This window comes from Protopterus annectens, chromosome 9.part0, assembly GCF_019279795.1.
Source record: "Protopterus annectens isolate FY-2018-M chromosome 9.part0, PAN1.0, whole genome shotgun sequence".
NCBI classification, from domain to species: domain Eukaryota; kingdom Metazoa; phylum Chordata; order Ceratodontiformes; family Protopteridae; genus Protopterus; species Protopterus annectens.
This window is the reverse complement of record NC_056743.1, coordinates 74,789,124-74,809,664: the sequence shown is the minus strand read 5'-3', so window position 1 is coordinate 74,809,664 and position 20,541 is coordinate 74,789,124. Positions and strand designations below refer to the sequence as shown.

General features: G+C 39.4%; 1 protein-coding gene across 2 annotated transcripts in view; it reads right to left on the bottom strand.

Annotated features, from left to right (window-relative positions):
• Positions 1-20,541, bottom strand: part of LOC122811042 (F-box/WD repeat-containing protein 7-like) — a 1,408,110-nt gene that overhangs the window by 522,374 nt on the left and 865,195 nt on the right. For both annotated transcript variants that reach the window (XM_044082576.1, XM_044082577.1), the window contains exon 7: positions 11,967-12,089. In XM_044082576.1, the coding sequence (XP_043938511.1) occupies positions 11,967-12,089 (123 nt within the window). The remainder of the gene's footprint in view (positions 1-11,966; positions 12,090-20,541) is intronic.

Genomic DNA, 20,541 nt, shown 5'->3' with positions numbered 1-20,541 from the left:
AAAATATGTATATTGTTTAATTTTAAACCAGCCTATTTATGGCAAACGATATAAACAGGGCTGTAAAAGTACATTTTGGAACAACAAGTACCCACCCCCACAGACTACTTCTGATTAGATCAAACTAAATCCTAGCTAAGGAAACTACTACCCATGTATTTTCAATGCACATTCCAGGATCAGGTATTAAGAAAAGCATAACATATACATAAAAAGAAACTAAAATCACTTTCGGTGAACTAATGCAATAAAGCCTTCATCAGGTCTGTGACAAGAACTAAAATAAAGAAAAAACACACAGCTATCGAACCATAAACATAAGCAAACTACAACACTATAAATATAAAAATACATCTGTCTAATATTAGCTAAATATCCATCCATGTCCATTAGTGTGCATAAAAGACTAAGTTATTAACAGTTCAGAAAAAATGTCAGTGCTTTGCATAAAAAATAAAAAAATGACAACAGTTTTCATGTTTACAGCCCCAAAAATGTTTATAAAATGAAAACTAGTACAACGAACACAAAAAATACAGAAAACAGTGGACAAAGTAAACTAGTAATGTATAAAAGTGTGCAGGTGTGTGCAAGAGTGTGCATGAGTATTCACAAGTACGGTAAACTGGGGAATTATACCAATACTACATGGTAATAGCAACACAAAAAATGTGTGTTTGTATAAATGTGTTTTCGGAGCTGTAAACATGAAAACTGTCATGACGTTTTTTTTTTTTTGTTTTTTTTTATTGCAAAGCACTTTTGCTGAGCTGTTAATTTATTTTTATTTTATTTTTTAATTTACATTTAACCAGGATGATCCGACTAGACACAGGTGCATTTTCAACTGAGGCCCAGGGAGAAAAGCTCCACAGTAAATAAAATTTGACACAATATGTTAAAATACATTACACAGAGAATTTTCAAACAATATGTTAAACTACAGTATACAGCAGAATACATAAGACCTATATATACATTAAATAATAGTTACACAGTGTTAATAACAGAAGTATACAAATTCAATCAGCATTAGGAGAAGACCTAGACTGTAATATATATTACAGTAGGTATATAAGTGGAATAATTTGAGGACTTATGTAATACATGGGCATAGCCACTTATTCTTTAAGTGTGTTCTAAGTGAGTTTTTAAAGAAAGAAGAGGTAGGGGCAGAAATCAGAGCAGGAAAGATTATTCCAGGTTCTAGCTATGTCGTGGGAGAACAGTGCTTTTCCTGCAGTATTGTTAGCCCTAGAGGTACAGAGGAGGGGTTTTTCGGAAGATCGTAGAGGACGATTTGTATTATAGTGGGTGAGAAGTTGGCCTAGTGTAGGGTTTTTTTCTGGATGTATTACTACGCTGTAGGCAATGACTAATTGGTGTTAGGTTAGTATCTGGGGATGTTCCAGCCATTGCAGTTCCCTTAGAGCCTGGCAATGGTGGGTTCTAAAGGTGGAGTCGTTTGCAAACTTGGTGATTTTATTATAACATGATTCGAGTGTGGCAAGGTCAAGTTTTCTAAGCTGGGTAAAAATTGGAGCAGCATACATTAGGGTAATCCATGCTTGTTTCGAGAGGGATTTCCTGTGCCTGTACATTGTTCCCATTTTTTATGGACTTTTTTGATAGTTTGTGAAATGTGGACATCAAAGTGTAGATTTTTATCAATTTCAACACCTAGGAGTTTGTCATGGTCAGAGGGAGAGATAGTAGTGCCATTTTTGGAAGAAATAGTGAAGAATAGAGGGGTGGAAATGGTTTTGTTGGGGGTGAAAAGTAGTAATTTGGTTTTATTAGGGTTTAGGAAAAGTTGGATCTGAGTGATCCAAATTTCCTCAGAGCTAAAGGATTCCTGGGTGAGTTGTTGTAGGGTGGGAAGTAATGGAGCTGAACAGATAAGAGTTGAATCATCAGCACATGGTACAAGTGAAGCATGCTGTGTAGTGTTATGAAGATTATTGGCAAATATGGAGAAAAGAAGTGGGCCTAATATAGAGCCTTGTGGTACACCTATGGTAGTTGGGAGTAAGGGGGAATAATACGCTTTGCCATTGGACAGATTGTTGCCTATATGACAGATAGCTTATAAACCAGGCTATAGTGGAAGGGGCAAAGGATAGGGGTGTCTGGGTGTCTAGTAGTAAGGAATGTGTAACAATGTCAAATGCTTTTGAGAGGTCTAGAAATATCACTGATACAAAGTTATTATTTCTAAAAAAATATACCAAAAAAGCCAAATGACTCAAAAACTTGTAAACAGTAATAAAAATAAAAAAGCAAGCCACCAAGGCAGTATTTGTGTGAAACACTAGTTTATTTAACATTAAACACTGTCAAAGTAAAACCAACTAAGCGCTTTCGCCAAGAAACATGAATTGGCTTCATCAGTCACTCAATTATGATGCAACTTCCTTTATATACTCTAATTACTTAAGCAACTATTCATGATTTTGCTTGCATCAATGAAATTACCCTGACTAAATTTAAAGGCATACTTCCCCTGAATATGCAATGTACACAATAACATGCTGTAAACCACAATAAGTACATGCAAGATAAAAATATTAGTAATAGTACTAACAATGACCATAATAATATAAAAAAATAAAAATAAAAATTCAAAAGATAGTTGATCTGTTTGTTGCAGTCAGATAAGTGTTTTCACAGTACACTTAAAATTAAACCTCCGCTGCCCTTTGCTTCAAAAAGGGAGCTATTGAACAATAATCATTTAAACCTGGCTTGCAACAAGCATTTAGTCTCAGTTGCCATCTAGTTTCTCTGGCTTCTAATTCATCACCCCCACCCCTACCCCTAGAGTCACTCTGTACTCTGTCAGTGACAAAGAATAAGAATCTCTTGTAGCTGTGACATTCCAGAGTGCGAACATATAAAGCATTGTTCATTTTTTTTTATTTTTAATGTCTCTAAGGTGCTCAGTAATGGGATCCCATAGCCTTATTTTGGTCTTGCCTATGTAGAAACCAGGACATGATAAGCATGTAGCTAAATATACCGCCATAGTGGTGTTGCAGTTGCACCTGCCCGGGCATCCTATAGTACGTTCAAAACTTCCTATAAAGACATTCGTACCATCATTTTTATTTTTCCAGGTCTTGCAAGCACCACATTTGTACATCGGTGACCTGTGCTTGCCTTGTTTTCTGTTGACACTTTCAATAATATCCTTTATATTACGCCCTCTACTGTACACAACCTTAGATTTATGCCTCAGCCTTTCCTTCATTTCTTTGTCAAAATGAGTTTCCCATATATTATTAACACTTGATATCAAGTTTGATGTTTCTGTATTGTATTGTACTACCAGAACATTGTTGTCTAACTTGGCTGTATTGGTTCTATTAATATTTAGACTTTTAGCTTTCAAAATAGGCTTAAATGTAGTATTTCTTTTAAGCATAACTTCTCTCTTCACTTTCAGCAGAAGACTTAAGGGGTAGCCTCTATTTAGGAACATTCCAATTAATGTATAGATCTATTTTTTTAAATGTTTCTTCGCTACTAATTAGCCAAGATAACCTGATCATTTGGCCTTTTATTATACCCTTCCTCTAATGAAGGGGTGGCAACTGGTATAGTGCAGTAACATATTGGAATAGGTTTCCTTTCTGTGGATGCTACTGGCCAAGGTGCCCCCAGCAATGTCCTTAGTCAACTCAATATCTAAAAATTCTAGCTTATCACAGTGCCATTTATATATGAACTCAAGGAAACTGGTTCTGCTGTTGATGTATTTTACGAAGTCGTTCATCACATGTTTCTCTCCTCGCCATAAAATTAGTATGTCATCCAGAAACCTCACATACAATACATTGGCCATAAAGGCAGTAGAAAAAACATTTTCTCTCCCATTCTAAGAGAACCACATTCACAAAGCTAGGGGCACATTTGGCCCCCGTAGCCACTCCTGCTTCCTAAAGATAAAATTCACCTTCAAATATCATAAAGTTGTTAGTCAAGACCACTTCTATGAGTCCAGCTAATAAATTGACCTTGGATTACTCAAACTTTTTCCTGAAAAAAATCGAATCCTTCATTGTGGGGGATTACTGAGAACAAGCTGACCACGTCTACAATTAGGAAACAAAAATCCAAGTCCTGGAGTTCAATAGGAATTGAGAGTCCCCTCCCCCACACTACTGCAGAGATGTTAAAACTGTCACTGCACTGAGAGACCCTTGCAGAATTAATTCCTCTTAGGCTACAAAAGAAAACCCTGAACAAAGGCCTGCAATTTAATTACTTTTCTGGCTGTAGTTGGATAATTAAATATAGTGTAAAACAAGGTCTGAGCCGAACATACGTGAGGGTGATTAGAGACAGAAATGAAGCAGTCCTTTTACAGAAGGCAAAGAAATAACAGCGACCCTCCCAAATCCCATTATATGTCAATGGCATGGGAATTCAAAGTTACTTCCTTATGTCTGGCATACGTCATACAAAGCATTATGGGAAAGAGAATGGGTTGAGGGAGAACAAGATCACGTTGATGCATCAAGCCCCATTGGTAGCCATGTTGCAGAAAGCAGGCTAATATTACAAATAAAGCACTTACAGTGGTTTTGAGGTGTTAAAATAGGTCAGAAAACAAAGATGGGAGTGAAAAAAACAGTTTTTTTAGTTCTAGAGTAGAGTTTTCCTTTAAAGAACTGCATTTCTTAGAAAAAGAAAAAAATCATTCACATGCATATATACCACTCATCCACCTCTATAGCAAATTTAGGGAATTTCTAAATTTGTCTTACTTTTAATAAAGATAATACTCCCCGAGACTTTCCCCTAAATTATAATTGATTTTTTTGTAAACCCTAAAAGTGCATTTGACACATCAAAGACTTGTTGATTGTGTTTATACCTTCTGGTTTCCCATCATAAAAAATATAATGTTTCTGATTTGTTTGTAAATGGTATTAGAACTCTGGTTGATACTTTCTCCCACCCAATGGATTAAGAATCTCTCTTCATCTGCTCTTATTACAGAAGGCACCCGTGAAGGTTGTTGACTCTTTCTTTATATTTTTAATTTAGACAAAGATTCTTTTTGTTACACCCCAGGTTATTCATAAAGTAATCAAATGTTTTTTTAATTTTTTAGTTTATATATTGTTACCTTACCTAACTCTGGCCTTTCTCTTATTATTGACATATTTTCTAAGCCTCTATTTATTGCTTGCATTTAGATAAATCTATTATTTTGCTGAACAATTAGACATGTATTAATCTTCTATACCTCATACCTATTGAGCTGGTTACAAATGCTAAATGTTTAGGTATTTGTATAAAACATGACAGCTTAAAACTATAATGTTTTTAAAATCTGGAAAGCCATTTTACATTGTGCACAGAGAATTAATATTTTAAGTGCTCTTTACTTTTGATTTCTGTTTTAATTACCTTTATCTTTTATGTTTGCCTTTTGATTAGTTCATAAATCATTGTAAAGTGATTGATAACCATCTTAAGTTTATTTATTCTTTTGCATCTGTTTATGTCCTATTTAAAGTTCATGTACCAAAGTGGAAAGGTTTACTTAAATGCCTGATATTTTAATTTATTGCTTAATTAGCAGTCTGACTAAATTAGTTTTAATTTTGTGAACTTTTATAAAAAGAGTGGGCTCTTCCCTGAGTTTAGATATGGTGTAAATATTTAAATTCTAGGAAAGGTTCTCTACATCTACAGCTTCTTCTGACTAAAAATAAGCCAAGCTAAACATTAAAGTAATAATAAATCAGAAGGCTTTTTCTAACAGAGAGCACCTACTGCTCATAATCCAAGCACATGGTATTATCAAAAGATGTTTCCTTTGTCAATGTAAAATGCATTATTTTTAAATGCATATGAAATGAGCAGGCATCTACTATGTAAATGTTTATATTTCCTCTTAATTATAGTTCTGTAAACAAACAAGCTCTCAAATGTATAAAAGTTGTAGAAACACACTGTTAACCAGCTCGCTACAGAGAGCTGTACTTCTAAATGTAAATGTTGTATTGTTATTTCTTCTGCCACCTCATTTCTATAATTAACAATTGAACTAGTCTTTGCAGCCTGGGAAAGGCAAGAACACATTCTTCTTGCATTCATGTAAATATTTTTTATTATTATATGTGTGCATATTTTATCATCCTCAGTTGTTATGATTGTGTTTTTTATTTTTATGTTCCGTGAAAAGTGTAGTAAAAGGTGTAGTTAAAATATTTCAAAGTACTTGATACTCTAAGTGTAGGGAGTGGGGATTCCAACTTCTGTTAGGCTAGGGAGGGGGCATCTTACACTGTAAAACTATCTGCAACATTTTTTTTCTATACACACCTCAATTGGTGGTACTTACATTCCACATAAAAGAGTTTTCTTTCAGAATCACAGATTATCATTCCAGTATTTTATTCCATTAGGGTAATTTAGATATCTTTACTAAAGCAAAGGCTGCAGAGTATGGTGTGCAGGACAAACGTCTTACATGAAGCAGTAACAGCCATCTTGATTATCCCCAGAGCAAGGACTCCCTACTGAAAACAATGAGACCTAATGCTAACTGACAGACTTTAATAGTCCCCAACCAAACACGTAGGATTATAGGAGATTACTAGGCTATCCACCCGAAGGTCATTTTAAGCCTAGCCATTTCATCCCAATGTAATACCATAGAAATGTCAGCCAATACCAAAGACTGCATTAACTGCTGACTGCCCATGTCCAGGAGGGTTGTGGACTCTATCCCTGGCAAGAATGTATGGTCCCCCATCCATTCGTCCAGGATCCTCTTGAACAGTGTCATAGAGGTGCTCTCTCTCACATGAATTGGTAGCCTGTTTCAAAAACACAGCAGTAACTGGGAGATAAATCTGTCCCTCTAGCATGTCCTATTTAAGTCACAGGCCATATTTAGGTCCCTGGAATGGGTAGCCATAGTCCTGTTTGCTTTACGGATACGCAGCAAGTTCATTAGGTTTGGGTCTTGGATTGCTCTGTAGGCCAGGCACAAGTCTTCCCCTTAGAAGTATATATGATACGAAGTATAGTGAAGGGGACTTCAGTCGGATTGTGTAAGGCACATGCTACAGCCCCTTGAACTTATTCATTAGAAACCTCTGTAGTCTCTCTAATTGCTGCAGATGTTTAGTAGGGTACAAGCCAAACAGGATGTTATACTCAATTATTGGCTGGATAAGTGTCAAGTATAGGGGGTTATGATGCCTTTACTAATCAAATGTGCTATGTAGAAAGATTCCCTTACTACAGTAGATGCATGCTGGTTGAAGTTAAAGTCACAGTCAACCTGGGATCCCAGGTCCCTTACCACTTCATGGGTATGTAGGGTATTATTGTTGATTTGGTAGTGTGAGGGGACATTGTTTGCGCCAAAGGGAATGATTATGCATTTCACTGCATTCAGTTTGAAACTGTGACTAATACACCAGCAGCTGGTCTGCATGAGACCATCCTGGAGTATAATGACATTTGGGGATTCAATGATTGCACTTAGTTTGCAGTTGTCTGCAGACCTGGTCAGCCACAACCCCTTAGCTTTGAGATGAACTTCTGAGAAGTATAGACCAAACAGTAGGGGGCCTGGCACTGACTCTGTGACACCCCACTGGTAATAGGTCTGCTGGCTGATGTGGAGTCACCCATTTTTGCTAGCTTGTGTCCATTTTGTGAGCCAGCTGGCAGCCCATCTTACAATGAAGGGGTTTACATTTAGTTTTCTAAGTTTATCAGTAATGCCTGAATGTGGGATTGCATTGAAAGTCTTTGCCAGGTTGAGGTATGTTGTGTGCACAGATTTGCCCTCATCATTAGCCTTGGTCACATTTTCAAAAAATACACCAGATTTAACATGCAGGATCTGCCCTTCATTAAGCTGAATTAGGTAGGATCTAGGGTTTGGAGGTCACCTAATTATTTATGAGGTCCATAATGATACGTTCCATTGCCTTATAGATGAGGCTAGTGAGGCTTATAGGTCTGTTGCTAGGCCACCTTTGTGGAGAGGAATAACTCTGTTCTCCATTCTGCATGAACAAAGCCTGTGCTTAGGCTAGGATTGAAAAGGGTAGGTAGTGGTGATGCTAGTTCATGTTTTAAGCCTGTTTAGAAGACAGCCTGGGATGTCCACTGGTCCCATAGAGGCTGTGTTTTTTTTTGCCTTGGACAAGGCTTTGAGGAAGTGCTATTCAGATATGTAGGGTGGGGGGATTTGGGGGAAGCTTTGTTGCAAGTTAAGAGGGGATAAAGGATTGAAATTATTACCAAATCTATCCGCTAGCAGGTTTGCTATCTCTGTGGGTCAGTGTGTGTGATACCATTAGCCACTAGTTCTGCACATGCTTGGGTCCTACCCTTTAGGTTATGTACATAACTGTAAAAGGCCTTATGGTTATCCTTGACTGTACTTGCTAAGTTTCTCTCAAAGGAGCCCTTGAAGGATTTGACAAATAGTTTTACTTGCTTGTTGAGGCTGAGGAGGGTGCTTTTCCATTGTTGGACCTAGCCTTTGTTTTCTTGGACAAGAACTTTTTGCATTTATTGTAAAGTTTGTTGATACTGGATGTCCACCATGGCAGCTTAGGTTCATAGATTCAGGAGGATACTAGGCTATTGGCCTGGAGACCCTTATAAGCCTAGCCAAGAATTTTGCCTATGTTCCCTCAAAGTCAGCACGTGTTTCCCCTATCCAGCAGGGACACAGGGGGGATTCCCAGGGGGTGTATTTTCTGTTTCCCATCCAGTCATCCAGGTTCCTCTTAAAGAGGGCTAGAGAGGTACTCTGCTTGACATGGAGAGGGAGTCTATTCCACAAATGGAGTCTTTGGGACAGAAGTCAATCCAGCCAACAAGTTCCATAAATGTCTCAGACCAGGTTAAGTCCTTGCGTGTGTGCTGCTTGAGTGGAGTTTGCCTTATGGATATGCAGCAACTCCATAAGGCTGGTTCTGAGATGGCCTTCTATGCCAGACACAGGTCACCTCTGAGCAGCCTGTATAAGACTGAGTAGAGGGACAGGGCTTTTAGCCTATCTGTATAGGATAGGTGTTTGAGACCCTGGATTTTCCTGGTCAGGAATCTGTGGTCTCACCAACTGCTGCATGTGCTTAGCAAAGTACATGCCGAAGGTGGCATTGTACTCAATAATGGGTCTGATAAGGGAGGAGTACAGGGATGTTATGACCTCCTTGTTCCTGGATGAAATACCCTTATTTATGAGGTGGGCCATGTAGAAAGCCTTTCATACATTGAAGGCAACATGGTGGTCAAAAGTGAGGTTGCTATCAACCCAGGTGCCCTGACTGCATGCTTAGTACGGTGTTATTAATCTGATAATTAGTTGGGATGCCATTTTCTTCAAAGGGGATAATGATGCAATTCTTGGCATTCAGTTTGAGGCCACACTTCTGGCACCAGTCATTAGTTTGAGTAAGGCCCTCATGGAGGATGTCCACATCACTAGGGGAATTTAAGACAGCACCCAGCTTGCAGTCTTCTGCACACTTGGTCAACCAAAGACCACTGGTTTTGGCTTGCATCTCAGGAAAATACATCCCAAACAGTGGAGGCCCCAACATTAATTCTTAGGGTACACGACTCGTTACGGGTCTACTACTAGAGGTGGCTTCCCCTACTTTGAGTGGGTTCTATCAGTGAAGCAGTTCGCTACCTATCTGGTAACGCACAGTTTGATGCTAGCTCGGAGAGTTTATTTATTATGCCTGAGTAGGGAAAAGTGTCAAAGGCTTTGGCTAGATCAAGGTAGGCAGTGTGCACCGTCTTCACCTCGTGCATGGCTTTGTTGACTGTTTCAAAGTCAACCAAGTTTAACAGGCATGATCTCCTTTTGACAAAGCCAAACTGCGTGGGGTCAAGCATTTGGAGGTTGCCAATGTCCTTGTTTATAAGGTCCATGATAATGCGTTCCATGGCCTTGCAGATCAGGCTAGTTAGGCTGATGGGCTTATAATTGCCTGGGTCAGTGGTCACTCCACCTTTGTGTAAAGGGATGGCAATGGCTGTCCTCCATTCAGCTGGGATGAAGCCAGTGCTCAGGCTTTAGTTGAATAGGATGTCTAATGGAGCTGACAGCTCATGCCTGACTTTATGTAGGATACAGCCAGGGATTTTATCGGGTTCCATGGAGACTATTTTTTGCCTTTGAGAGGGCATTAAGGACCTACTCCCCGATGATGAGGGGAGGGGCAGGTGCTGGGGATGTCCTGGTTTATGGATGGGGAGGACAAGGGGTGAAGTTTCCACTGACCCTGTCTGCCAGCAGGTTGGCTATGTCTATGGTGTTTGTGTATGTGGAGTTATTGACCACCAGTTCAGAGTAGATTTGGGTGTTACCTTTGAGATTGCGGACATATGTGAAGAAGGCTTTGTGAGTGTTCTTAGTGGATGTGTCCAATTTGGACTCTAAGTTGGCCTTAGAGGATTTCACCAGTGACCTTATTTGCTTGTTCAGACAAAGGAGAGATTGCTTCCAACTTGGCACCTGCTCCTTCTTGGTCATGGACAGCAATTTTTTCCTTTTATTATAGAGTTTGTTTATTGCTGCTGTCCACCAGACAGGTTTACTTTTCCTTGAGGAAGATGATTTGGTCCTCAGTTTGTAGGGTCCTCATATAGTTTTTTGGTGTAGGCTTGGACATTAGAGCTAGCTCCAAATGAAGGGACAGTGGTTATGAAGCTGCTTATACCTGCTGTGAGGAGACTGTAGTCCGCTTTGGAAAAGTTTTTTCATTTGACCCTGTCAAGGGGGGGGGGGGGGTTCAGGGGAGAATGTGACTTCAAAAGCGATCGCTTTATGGTCAGATCTTAGTGAGGAAGATGATGCTGTAGGTGTGCTACCAGTGGCTATTCATGTTGGTTAGGACCAAGTCCAGGATATTTTCACCCTTCATAGGGGTGTTGACCAGCTCATCTAATGCACTGGCATTGGAGAAGTTGAGGAATCTCTGGGCATTCATGTTTGGGCTAGAATAGGTGTTCCACTCTATGGTTAGATAGTTAAAGTTACCCAGGATCAGGGTAGAGGGTTGAATCTTGCTGGATTCAAGTAAGTCCAGATAGGTGGAGTGGGCATCCCGAGTTATGGTTGGGGGTCTTTAGCTAGGTACGATTTGAATAGGTGTTTTGTCAACAGTTAACTGCTTGTTTTTACTTGGTGTTCTGGCTTTCTTTCTGGTACAGCCAAGTTTATACACTTATGCAAGTGATCGTACAGTGCTTTAGTGTAAGCTTTGGCCTAGATACCACTTCCAGCTTGGAGTAGGGCTTGGAATGCTTTTATATCTTCACCTAAGAGGGTATAGTTTTGCCTTGGTGAAGTTATGGTATGGTAGGCCCTACCACTCACATCCTTGCTACTTATATATGTTCACTCAGAGATCAGTTTTCTTTGGAGAAGGGGGGGGGGCGTGAACTTTAGCAGACTGTCTCTTAAAATGAGTACAAATCCTCCTCCTTCATACTTGGTTATTGCTGTTCTGCTTGTATAGGCATAATAAATGTATTAATCCAAGCCAAAGAATTTATTACTCGGTGAAGCTGCCAATCTATATAATTTTATTGAAATCATTTGTCCATGCCTCCAATACAAAAAAGTTTGTAGAAAATGTAAACCAAAACATTTTAGTAATGTCTCAAAAAAATGAGGCAATTGCATTGCATCCCATATTTGCTGCAACAGTAATTGAAATGCCTTTTATGTTTGTGTTACTGTCCAAAAGCTGCAGACATGAGCCCCTAAAAATGAACTTACAAAAACTTTGTGCAACTGTAATGCTTAAATGTCATGTGAAAGCTGATTAATAATCTCTTTACAGACCAAGAACATAATCTGCTGTAATGTACATGGAGAAAAATGTGTTCAAAATCACCACACCGAGTTATTAACTACTGACAAACTGACCCCCATTTTCATCACCTTTGTGCACTCATACCTTGTCAGCTGAACCAGAGAAGGCCTGTTTTATGGTACTATCCACGTCCACAGCAAACACTGCTTGGGTGTGCCCTTTCATGGTATGTAGAAGGTGACAGCGTCTAACATCCCAGACTTTTACCTGCAGAAACATTATAGATTACAGCATTACCATTTCAGGCATTCACTCTCTGATACTCAGTTTGTCCTCTTTAGTCATTATCATTTACTAATATAAATTATTTTCATAGACATTACAGCAAAGTATTAATGGGTATCAGTATGAGTGATCAGCCATTACTGGTTGGTTATGCTCCACTACAATTAACAGCTAAAACAGGATTAATGAAATGTACAACTTTTAGCAAATCCCACACACAAAAATTATCTTGAAATTCAACTGTGTCATCTGGTCTCAGTTCTCCAAGTTCCCCCCAACTCACCTACATGCAATATACTGTTATGGAACATTACCTCCCACCTGTTATATAGGCTCTGACACCTGTGTTTGGTTCAGTTGCGATTTATGAAGTTGCTGTTCTTTATTTCCTCATGATGCCCTGGTTTTGATCTAATTTCAGTGTCATATTCACTGACAGTCACTTGATGGCTATTAATTTAACTGCATCAACTTGAGAATACGGGAACACAAAATCATTGGTGCACTCTGGCCTGCAGATGGCCACTGGAGTGAAACTGAAATCCTTTTTCACAGATAGTCGTACAGCTCTGCCTAAAGTAGAATATTTCACAACAAAGTACAACCTACAGCAACAGTAGTAAAACCTTGAACAGGTTAACATTTAAAGTCAAGCAGTACCTACCTGCACTGGGACCAGGGTTATATATTAGATACCCGCAGAGATAGCCTTTGCTGAAATAGCACCCTAGGTGAAGAGCTACAAAACACTACCTCACACAGTGCTGTCATGGTCTTTTAACCCAACCCACACCATCTTGGCCTACCCACACCACTCAGATTACCTCTGTATTCTTACTTATTCATTTTTTTTCTGCTCACTGGGGGGGGGGGGGGTACATCCCAGATGCTAAGAGGTACATTTCAGAGCTTTTTTTAAACAACCTGTTCAAGTCTTCATTCAACAATGGCCTGAAAAAATCCTGATAAAAAAGTGATTCAGTTTATTCTTCAACTTTGTTTTCTCCTGCATCTTTCCAACACAAGCTAACTGACCAGGACTACACTTTAATAACTGTGGATGAAATATGTCAGTTAAGCTCAAGGCCTGGGGACCACTAGGACCCAAAAGTCCTGGTGGTTCAAGATGCTCTGAGATGCCTTTAAAAGATTTTTTTTTTTAAAACAACCCTTTCATCCAGTGATGACCTGAACAATAATCCTTATCAAAGAAAGAAATTCAGTATTACTCTTCCTACTCCTTTTCAACACATCCTGACAAGGACTATACTTTAATATCTGGAGAGGAAATAAGTCGGGGGGGGGGGGGGGTCTCGCGTCCACTAGGTCCCCAAAAGCCATGAAAGTTCTAAATGCTGCATTTTACAGATTTTCTCCCCAACAATTTGATCCAGTGGTGGTCTAAGCAAAAATTGTACAGAAGGAAATTCAGACTTTTTTTAATTTTATTATTTTAAGGACAAAATAAGTTGCATCTAAAGCTTAATGCTCAAAATTGACAAAACATTTCACAATAAACTAAGATACTTTTATAACGATTCACAAATCACATCAGGGAATTTTATCTGCCCCCCCCCCCCCCCCACCAAAAAAAAAAAAAAGAGTCTCACCATTTTTGAATCCCCTGTGGTTTTAGACTGAGATGAAAGTGAAAGTTTGGAGACAGTCGCTCACAATTCAAGTATCTTTCATCAGACACATACACAATGCCTCCTCACCCCCGACCCTTAAGACTGCCACTATCTTTGTACATCTCCAATGTCAGACAGGGACAAAACTTTTTATACGCCCATAAAAAAGTTAGCCATCTATATATACAGCTATTTGATTGTGACGACAGTGAAAGTTATCACTGTAATGTTTCCATTGTGTTACCCCTAAATATTATACTGCTCCTATACAAGCTACGGTGACCTCTGTGCACACCTCTGAAATTTGTGAGAAAAGTTAAAGAAATAATGATCACATTGGTCCCAACCCAAAAATAGCTATAATGACCTGAGCACACCTTAAATGTTTGGCAGTAAAAGTAAAGAAATAACAGCATCATCCCCAGCTCCTCACACAAAACTATGACTTTCTGTGTGAACTTCTGAGAAGTGCTACTTTCAGAATAGGTATGACTCCGGACAGAGGCTACTACTAATCCTGTGACAAAATCCACTTTTACAGACTTCGTGTTTGAGGACCACCATGTCTCCAGACACTCAAGCTCTGGATATTTTACAATGCATTTTGTACCTTATTATATGAAAAGGATTTATGCCGAGTAAATCACAAGAGGGCCAGTTGCTTCAGATGCCAAGCCCAAACAAGCAGGTATACCTACTTCTATGTACAATTCAGACATATGATTGTGACAAAAGAGAATGGCCATGTAACGTAATTTGCATTTGCTCCACACTAACTATTGCCACACATTATAGTACTCTAATTTACCTAACAAATTTCACATTGGTCTTGCAAAGCCCGAATACTGAGCAAGCAACAGAGGGTAGCTAGATATTTTTCCTTTACTGACAGCCCCAGCAATTTTAACTACTTTCTTTGTGTTTCTAAGATTTCCATTTAAGTTATCCATCTTATTTCATACAGATGCTCTCTAGTCCTGAAAGCCAGCTAGAGATTGTTTAAACTGAGCAAATCACATTTATTTTCAACAGACAGCTCCAACCCCCAATAAGCAGTTATAGCGGTTTGCATGCACGCTTCAGACTGTGATAAAAATGCTGGCTATGCATGGCCTTTCAGCTGTCTGAACATCCATGCAAACATTAGCCATACATTAAAGTTTTCTAAGATGTTTCACAGAAATCACATTAATCCTGGAAATTCATAATAGTCCAGCAAAGTTACAGAGTGACCGTTTAATCTGAGAAAAAGAGACTCAACTGCTTTAAAAAGTTCCCAACCCCACCCAATGTTTATAACTAAAAATGATGGCCATATATTGTGTTTCAGCTTTGTTACATGGAAACAGCCACCACGTATTTAAGCAATCCAAGTTGCTTCACACAAATCACAGCACACTATTCCTGCAAAGCCAGAAAGTAGCTGTTTAAACTCAGAAAAAACAAGAGTGCCAGTTATTTTCTACAGACATTGCCCAGCAGTTATCGCTAAAATGACAGCCACATATTATATTTCAGCTTTGTTTCATGGAAATAGTAGCCATTCATTAAAGTACTCCAAGTTGCTTCACATAAACCATAGTTATTGTGCACAGTAGCCCTGCCAAATAATGGCTGATTAAACTGAGAAAACAAGACAGTCACAGTTTCTTTCTGCAGGGTATGGCCTAGATAACCTGGGTTTGACTAGCAGTCTTATTGCTGAGAAAGTTTATGGGGGGGGGGGGAATAAAGACAACAGAGTGCTCATCTCTCTCTCTCTCAGGGAAGAAGGCGAGAGATAATGACTGGGAGAAGGCTGTCCATTTTCGCTCCCTGGTGGATACCCAGTAGAGTAAGAAATCAGAGACTACCAGGATCAGTGTGTGAGGAAGGAAGAGGTGTGAATCTGAAAGGCGGGTGGGGACCATTGACTAACCACTCCCCATGAGCAAGCAACAACCTATGTAAGCAGACAGAAGTCCATATGCATTCAAACATCACCTCCCTAAACAGCCTGTCAATGTAGGACATCCTTTCATTGCCTTGCCCACTGTAATCTTGGTCACAGTGTACCAATGCCAAAATTAGCTGCAAAGCTATTTCCAACTGGAGAGGCAGAACTCATTAAATGAGGGGTCACATTAGGATATGCTTTAAGATGTGGTAGGCCAGGACATTGGAGATATCTGTGTAGCAATGGAAAAGGGCTGTCACCACAGGTGTCTTACCCCATACAAATAGGACAAGTCAGCCATTATGAAATAACTGGTCTGAAAAAAATGTCTGTGAAAGAAAAAAAAAATCAGATCAATGACTATCAAAATGAAAAAGAGAGTCAAAAAATGTGTTTCAATTGGTAAGTGGCTTCACAAATAATAAATTACTAATACTAATATAAACTCATCCTGAATACTCAAAATCCTTGGACCCTTCATGTAACGTATGTGTGTACAGGTCCATATCCAGTAGAGGCATATTCTTCTCAAAGAGGTTTATAGGTAAGTACTAGGCTAACTGCTCTTCTGGGCCAATTTCCCTTTTGTGCTCAAAGTATCTTATCCTATCTGGTTATAGATTGGCCTTACCTATCTCAGGGTCAATAATTATACTTTATTTCAATGAAAATAACTGATATCATACCATAGATAATTTGAGGAGACCCCACACACGAGATGAAGCTTTTAGGAGCGGTCTCTGTCCATTAGTAGTACAGTGGGGCAGTCCTGGGGTAAAAATTTCTGTTTCCATCCATAGATCTAAGTTGTGTTTGAAAATGGAGAAGGATGAAATTTGTTTTATGTGGATGAGGAGTTTGCTCCACTGCAGGGGCATCCTCTGAGAGATTAAATCTGTCACTCCAAGCAGTTCTGCTGATAATGCAGAATAGATTTAGATCCCTAGACTGAGTATTTCAGACGGCATGTGACTTGTTGATGTGCAGTAACGCCATCAATAATGAGCATGAGGATGCCTTATACACCAGACACAGGTCACTCTTAGAGGCCTGTAGGATGCCAAATATAGTGACAGGGCTTTGAGTCAGCCATTTCAGGACATGTTTTTTAGGCCTTGTGTCCTTTCAGTAAGGTTTTTCTGTGGGTGTTCAGTTGTTACATGCGTCTGGCAGATACATGCCAAATTGGGTATTATATTCAGTGGGAGGTCTGTGAAAAGGGGAACGATGACATCCATAGATCTAGACACAATACATTTGTTTATAAGCTGTGCAATATAGAAGGACTTTCTTCCAACAATAGACACGTGTTGGTCAAAAGTTAGATCACTGTCCATGTAAGTTCCCAAAACCCAAACAACCGGGTCAACGCTAAGGGGTTATTGTCAACATGGTAGCTCCTGGACGTAGATGACTTCCCAAAGGATACAGTAATGCATTTTTTGGCATTTAGTTTCAGCCCATGATTTTAGCACCAGTTATTTGAGATAAACCTTCCTGCAGGATGACTAAGTCATTTGGGGACTCAATGAGTGCTCCTAGCTTGCAGTCATCTGCAAACCTAACCAGCCAGAGTCTTTTGGTATTAGCTTTAACTGCGGAAAAGTAGATGCCAACCAGTATCCCAGCACAGAACCCTAGGGACTCCACTGGTGACTGGTCTCTTTGTCGAGTTAATTTCCCCTGTTTTGATTATCTGCATCCTGTGAGCTATTTGGCAATCCTGTTTGTGACACAGGGCTTTATTCAGCTTTTATACTATACTTGAGCGTGGAATTATGTCAAAAGCTTTGGTCAAATAGAGGTATGTGGTCTGTACTGTTTTTGCCTTCAGCCATTGTTTTGGTGACCTTTTCAAAAACATCATCAGGTTAAGTTAGCATGATCTGCATTTGACAAATCATGATTTAGACGGGTTCAGTGTTTGGAGGTTCCCTATGTCCTTACTAATTAATTCCATGATAAATCTTTCCATGGCTTTGCACGAGAGACTGGTCAGACTTAGAGTAATTGCCTAGGTCTGTGGAAAGTCCTGAGATTGAACAGTGTTGTTAGAAGTGTGGCTAAGCCATGTTTCAGGCTATTTAAGATGGATCCAGGATATTGTCAGGACCCATCTATGCAGTATTTTTAGCTTTTAATAGTCCTTTTAGGACTTGGTTTTGTGTGATAGCTGGAGGCAAGCCAGTTTCAGGAAAAGCTTGAGGGCCAGTCAGAGGGACAGAGAGGGGTAAAGTTAGAGTTAAATTTATTGGCCAGGATGTTTGTTATATCTTCAGCCTCTGTGTAGGTAAAATTGTTTGCAGTCAGCTCAGGGCATTGCTGCATTGTGCTTTTGACATTACAAAAATAACTAAAAAAATGCCCTGTGTTTGTCTTTCCCTTGGATAGCTATTTTAGCCCAAACTTGGCTTTGGAGGATTTTATTAAACTCCTGAACTGATTTCAGTGACAAGGGCTCTAACATTTTGCAAACTGCTTTTTTTTTTTTTGGTCAAAATTATTTTCCTTTACTATAAAGCTTGTTGATATTATGTTTCTACCAAGTGTGTTTGTTTCTTGGACTTGCCCTGTGCTTGTTGCTATGGGGTACAGATGCATCTATCCAGCTGTTTACGTGTTGGTATAGTGTGGTGGTACACATTTCTGCATATTCTGTGGAGTTAACTGGGTTTGGTGTGGATCTGAAGCCTGCCAATGTATCACTTAGGAGTATATATGTCTTAAAGAAATTTTTAAAGTTACCTTAGGTAGAAGGGATCACTTGTTTCAGTTTTATTTCTAAGACAACTGCTTTATGGTCAGACCTAAGAAATGATAAAGATGCACGTGATGGTAGATGATTCTCCCATATTAGTAAGGAAAAGATCCAAGATGTTATTCCCGTAGCGGGTACTCTAATTGTTCCAAGGCATTTGTATTGACAAAGTCCAGGAATCTCTGCGCTTGTGCACTAATGGTGGGGTAGGTTTCCCAGTCTATAGTTGTATACTTTAGATCACCTAGGGAAATAGTATCAGGTTTAATACTGAGTGATCCTCATCCCTGTAGATAGGTGTTGTGGCTTTCTATTGTCATAGGAGGAATTCTATAGCTAGCTAAAATATGGTATTGGTGCCTTACTGATGGCCGTTTGGGCATGAAGAAGCTCTAGTGCATCCTGCTGTTTTACCAGCACTGATGCAAGTCTCTTCTAGATGTAAATTGATACACCTCCAGTTTTTCCTCACCTGTGCAATAGTTCATCTAAACATACAGAGGCAGTACAGGCCTGCACAGCTGGAATGTTCTCTACTATTTTAAGCCATGTCTTAATTACTACACATATGTCAATGTCTTCCAGGGTGAGAAGGGCTTGTAGGGAGTGGAGTTTCATGTTCAGGCTCCTAGCATTGATCTGTAACACCTTTACATTTTCCTTTGCTCATTCTAGTACATTAGTAGGTTTAATAGGTTAGCATTGCTTAAAAAAGGCACTATGGGGTGGACAATGCCTTTGACAATAATTGAAACCCTAGAGGGGATAGAGATGCAGGCCATCTGTGGTGAAGCAGTGTGGTCCGTCAATCGTATTCTCCCAGGATGTGAAATACTAGACACCCGTTGAATGACACCAAAAACAAAACCAATTATTTTTTGCTCATATTGCCAATCATCCTTGGAAAAGGCAGAATGCTCAAATGCTAGGTTCAAACCTGCCTTGGACAGAGCTCTATCATGATTCTATTCGTATAATCCTCGGACATATACTTCAAGTCACTGACACTAGCATAAACCATGACAAAGTCATACTGATACTTGTTCAAGAACTGAGTGCATGCTTGATCTGATGTATCCTAGCACCAGACAAGCAACTAACCATCAACTCTTTCCTTGCTCAGCCTGGCACATCTGTATGGCTTACAATGGAGTCCCCTATAACAAGAATGTTTGGTTGGGTCGATACCCGTTTGCTTTAAGGGCTCAGCATCTGTGACTTTGGGCCTTCTTGCACTAATGTGAGAAAGAAGGCTTAATATGCTGAGTGTGCCTTGTGCCTGTGTTGTGTTCTGAAGGTCTTTGAGGTTTAGGCAAGTTAATTTTTAGAATCATATCGTAGCTTATGTGTATTGTGATGGCCTTAGGCAAGTGTGACGTGTGGTGTACTGATGACAATTTTAGTGTGTGAATTTACTGTGTGTGAGATTTTGCCTCTAGGTACATTATATATGTACATCTCTCACAAACTGTTATACTTTTTGAGTACAAGATGGTCAGACAGCATGAGACAATTCTTACACATTAAGACACCCATCTCAATCTCAAATGATGTTGTTTAACTTCTAGTTACTCTCCATTTCATGGCTCATTTTCAAAAACATTCTATTTATATTTCATTCTTAATTGTAATTTCATCTAGCATATATCAAATAATGTACCATAATTTCCAGACTACATCCTAATATGGCGGATACCCCTAGCAGTAAAAGGCATAATGGCAGAGTCTGTCATATAACCTTCCCCCACAAAATGTACACAGCTTTGTCTTCCTTCTTATACAGGCCTGCCTTCTGCCTTCCTCCTCCCTATCTTCTTCTTAACATGCCCTCCACAGACAGTTAACACAGAACGCCTGAGCTATGACCCTCCTTTTTGCTCCTTCTTAAGCCACCATGTCACTGATACCCTACAGTGGTCATAACATTAAAGTTCCCCTACTACACCACAGGTCAGGAATCTAAGGAATGGGGCAATCAAATATCATACACTACAATGAAAAAGGTCTAGGGAAATTCTGCAGAGACCCTGCAAAAAATCAGGCCTGGAGATCAGCCTGGACTCAGCTGTCTCTCAGATGCTGAGCTAAAATATACTGCAGTAGTGGCTT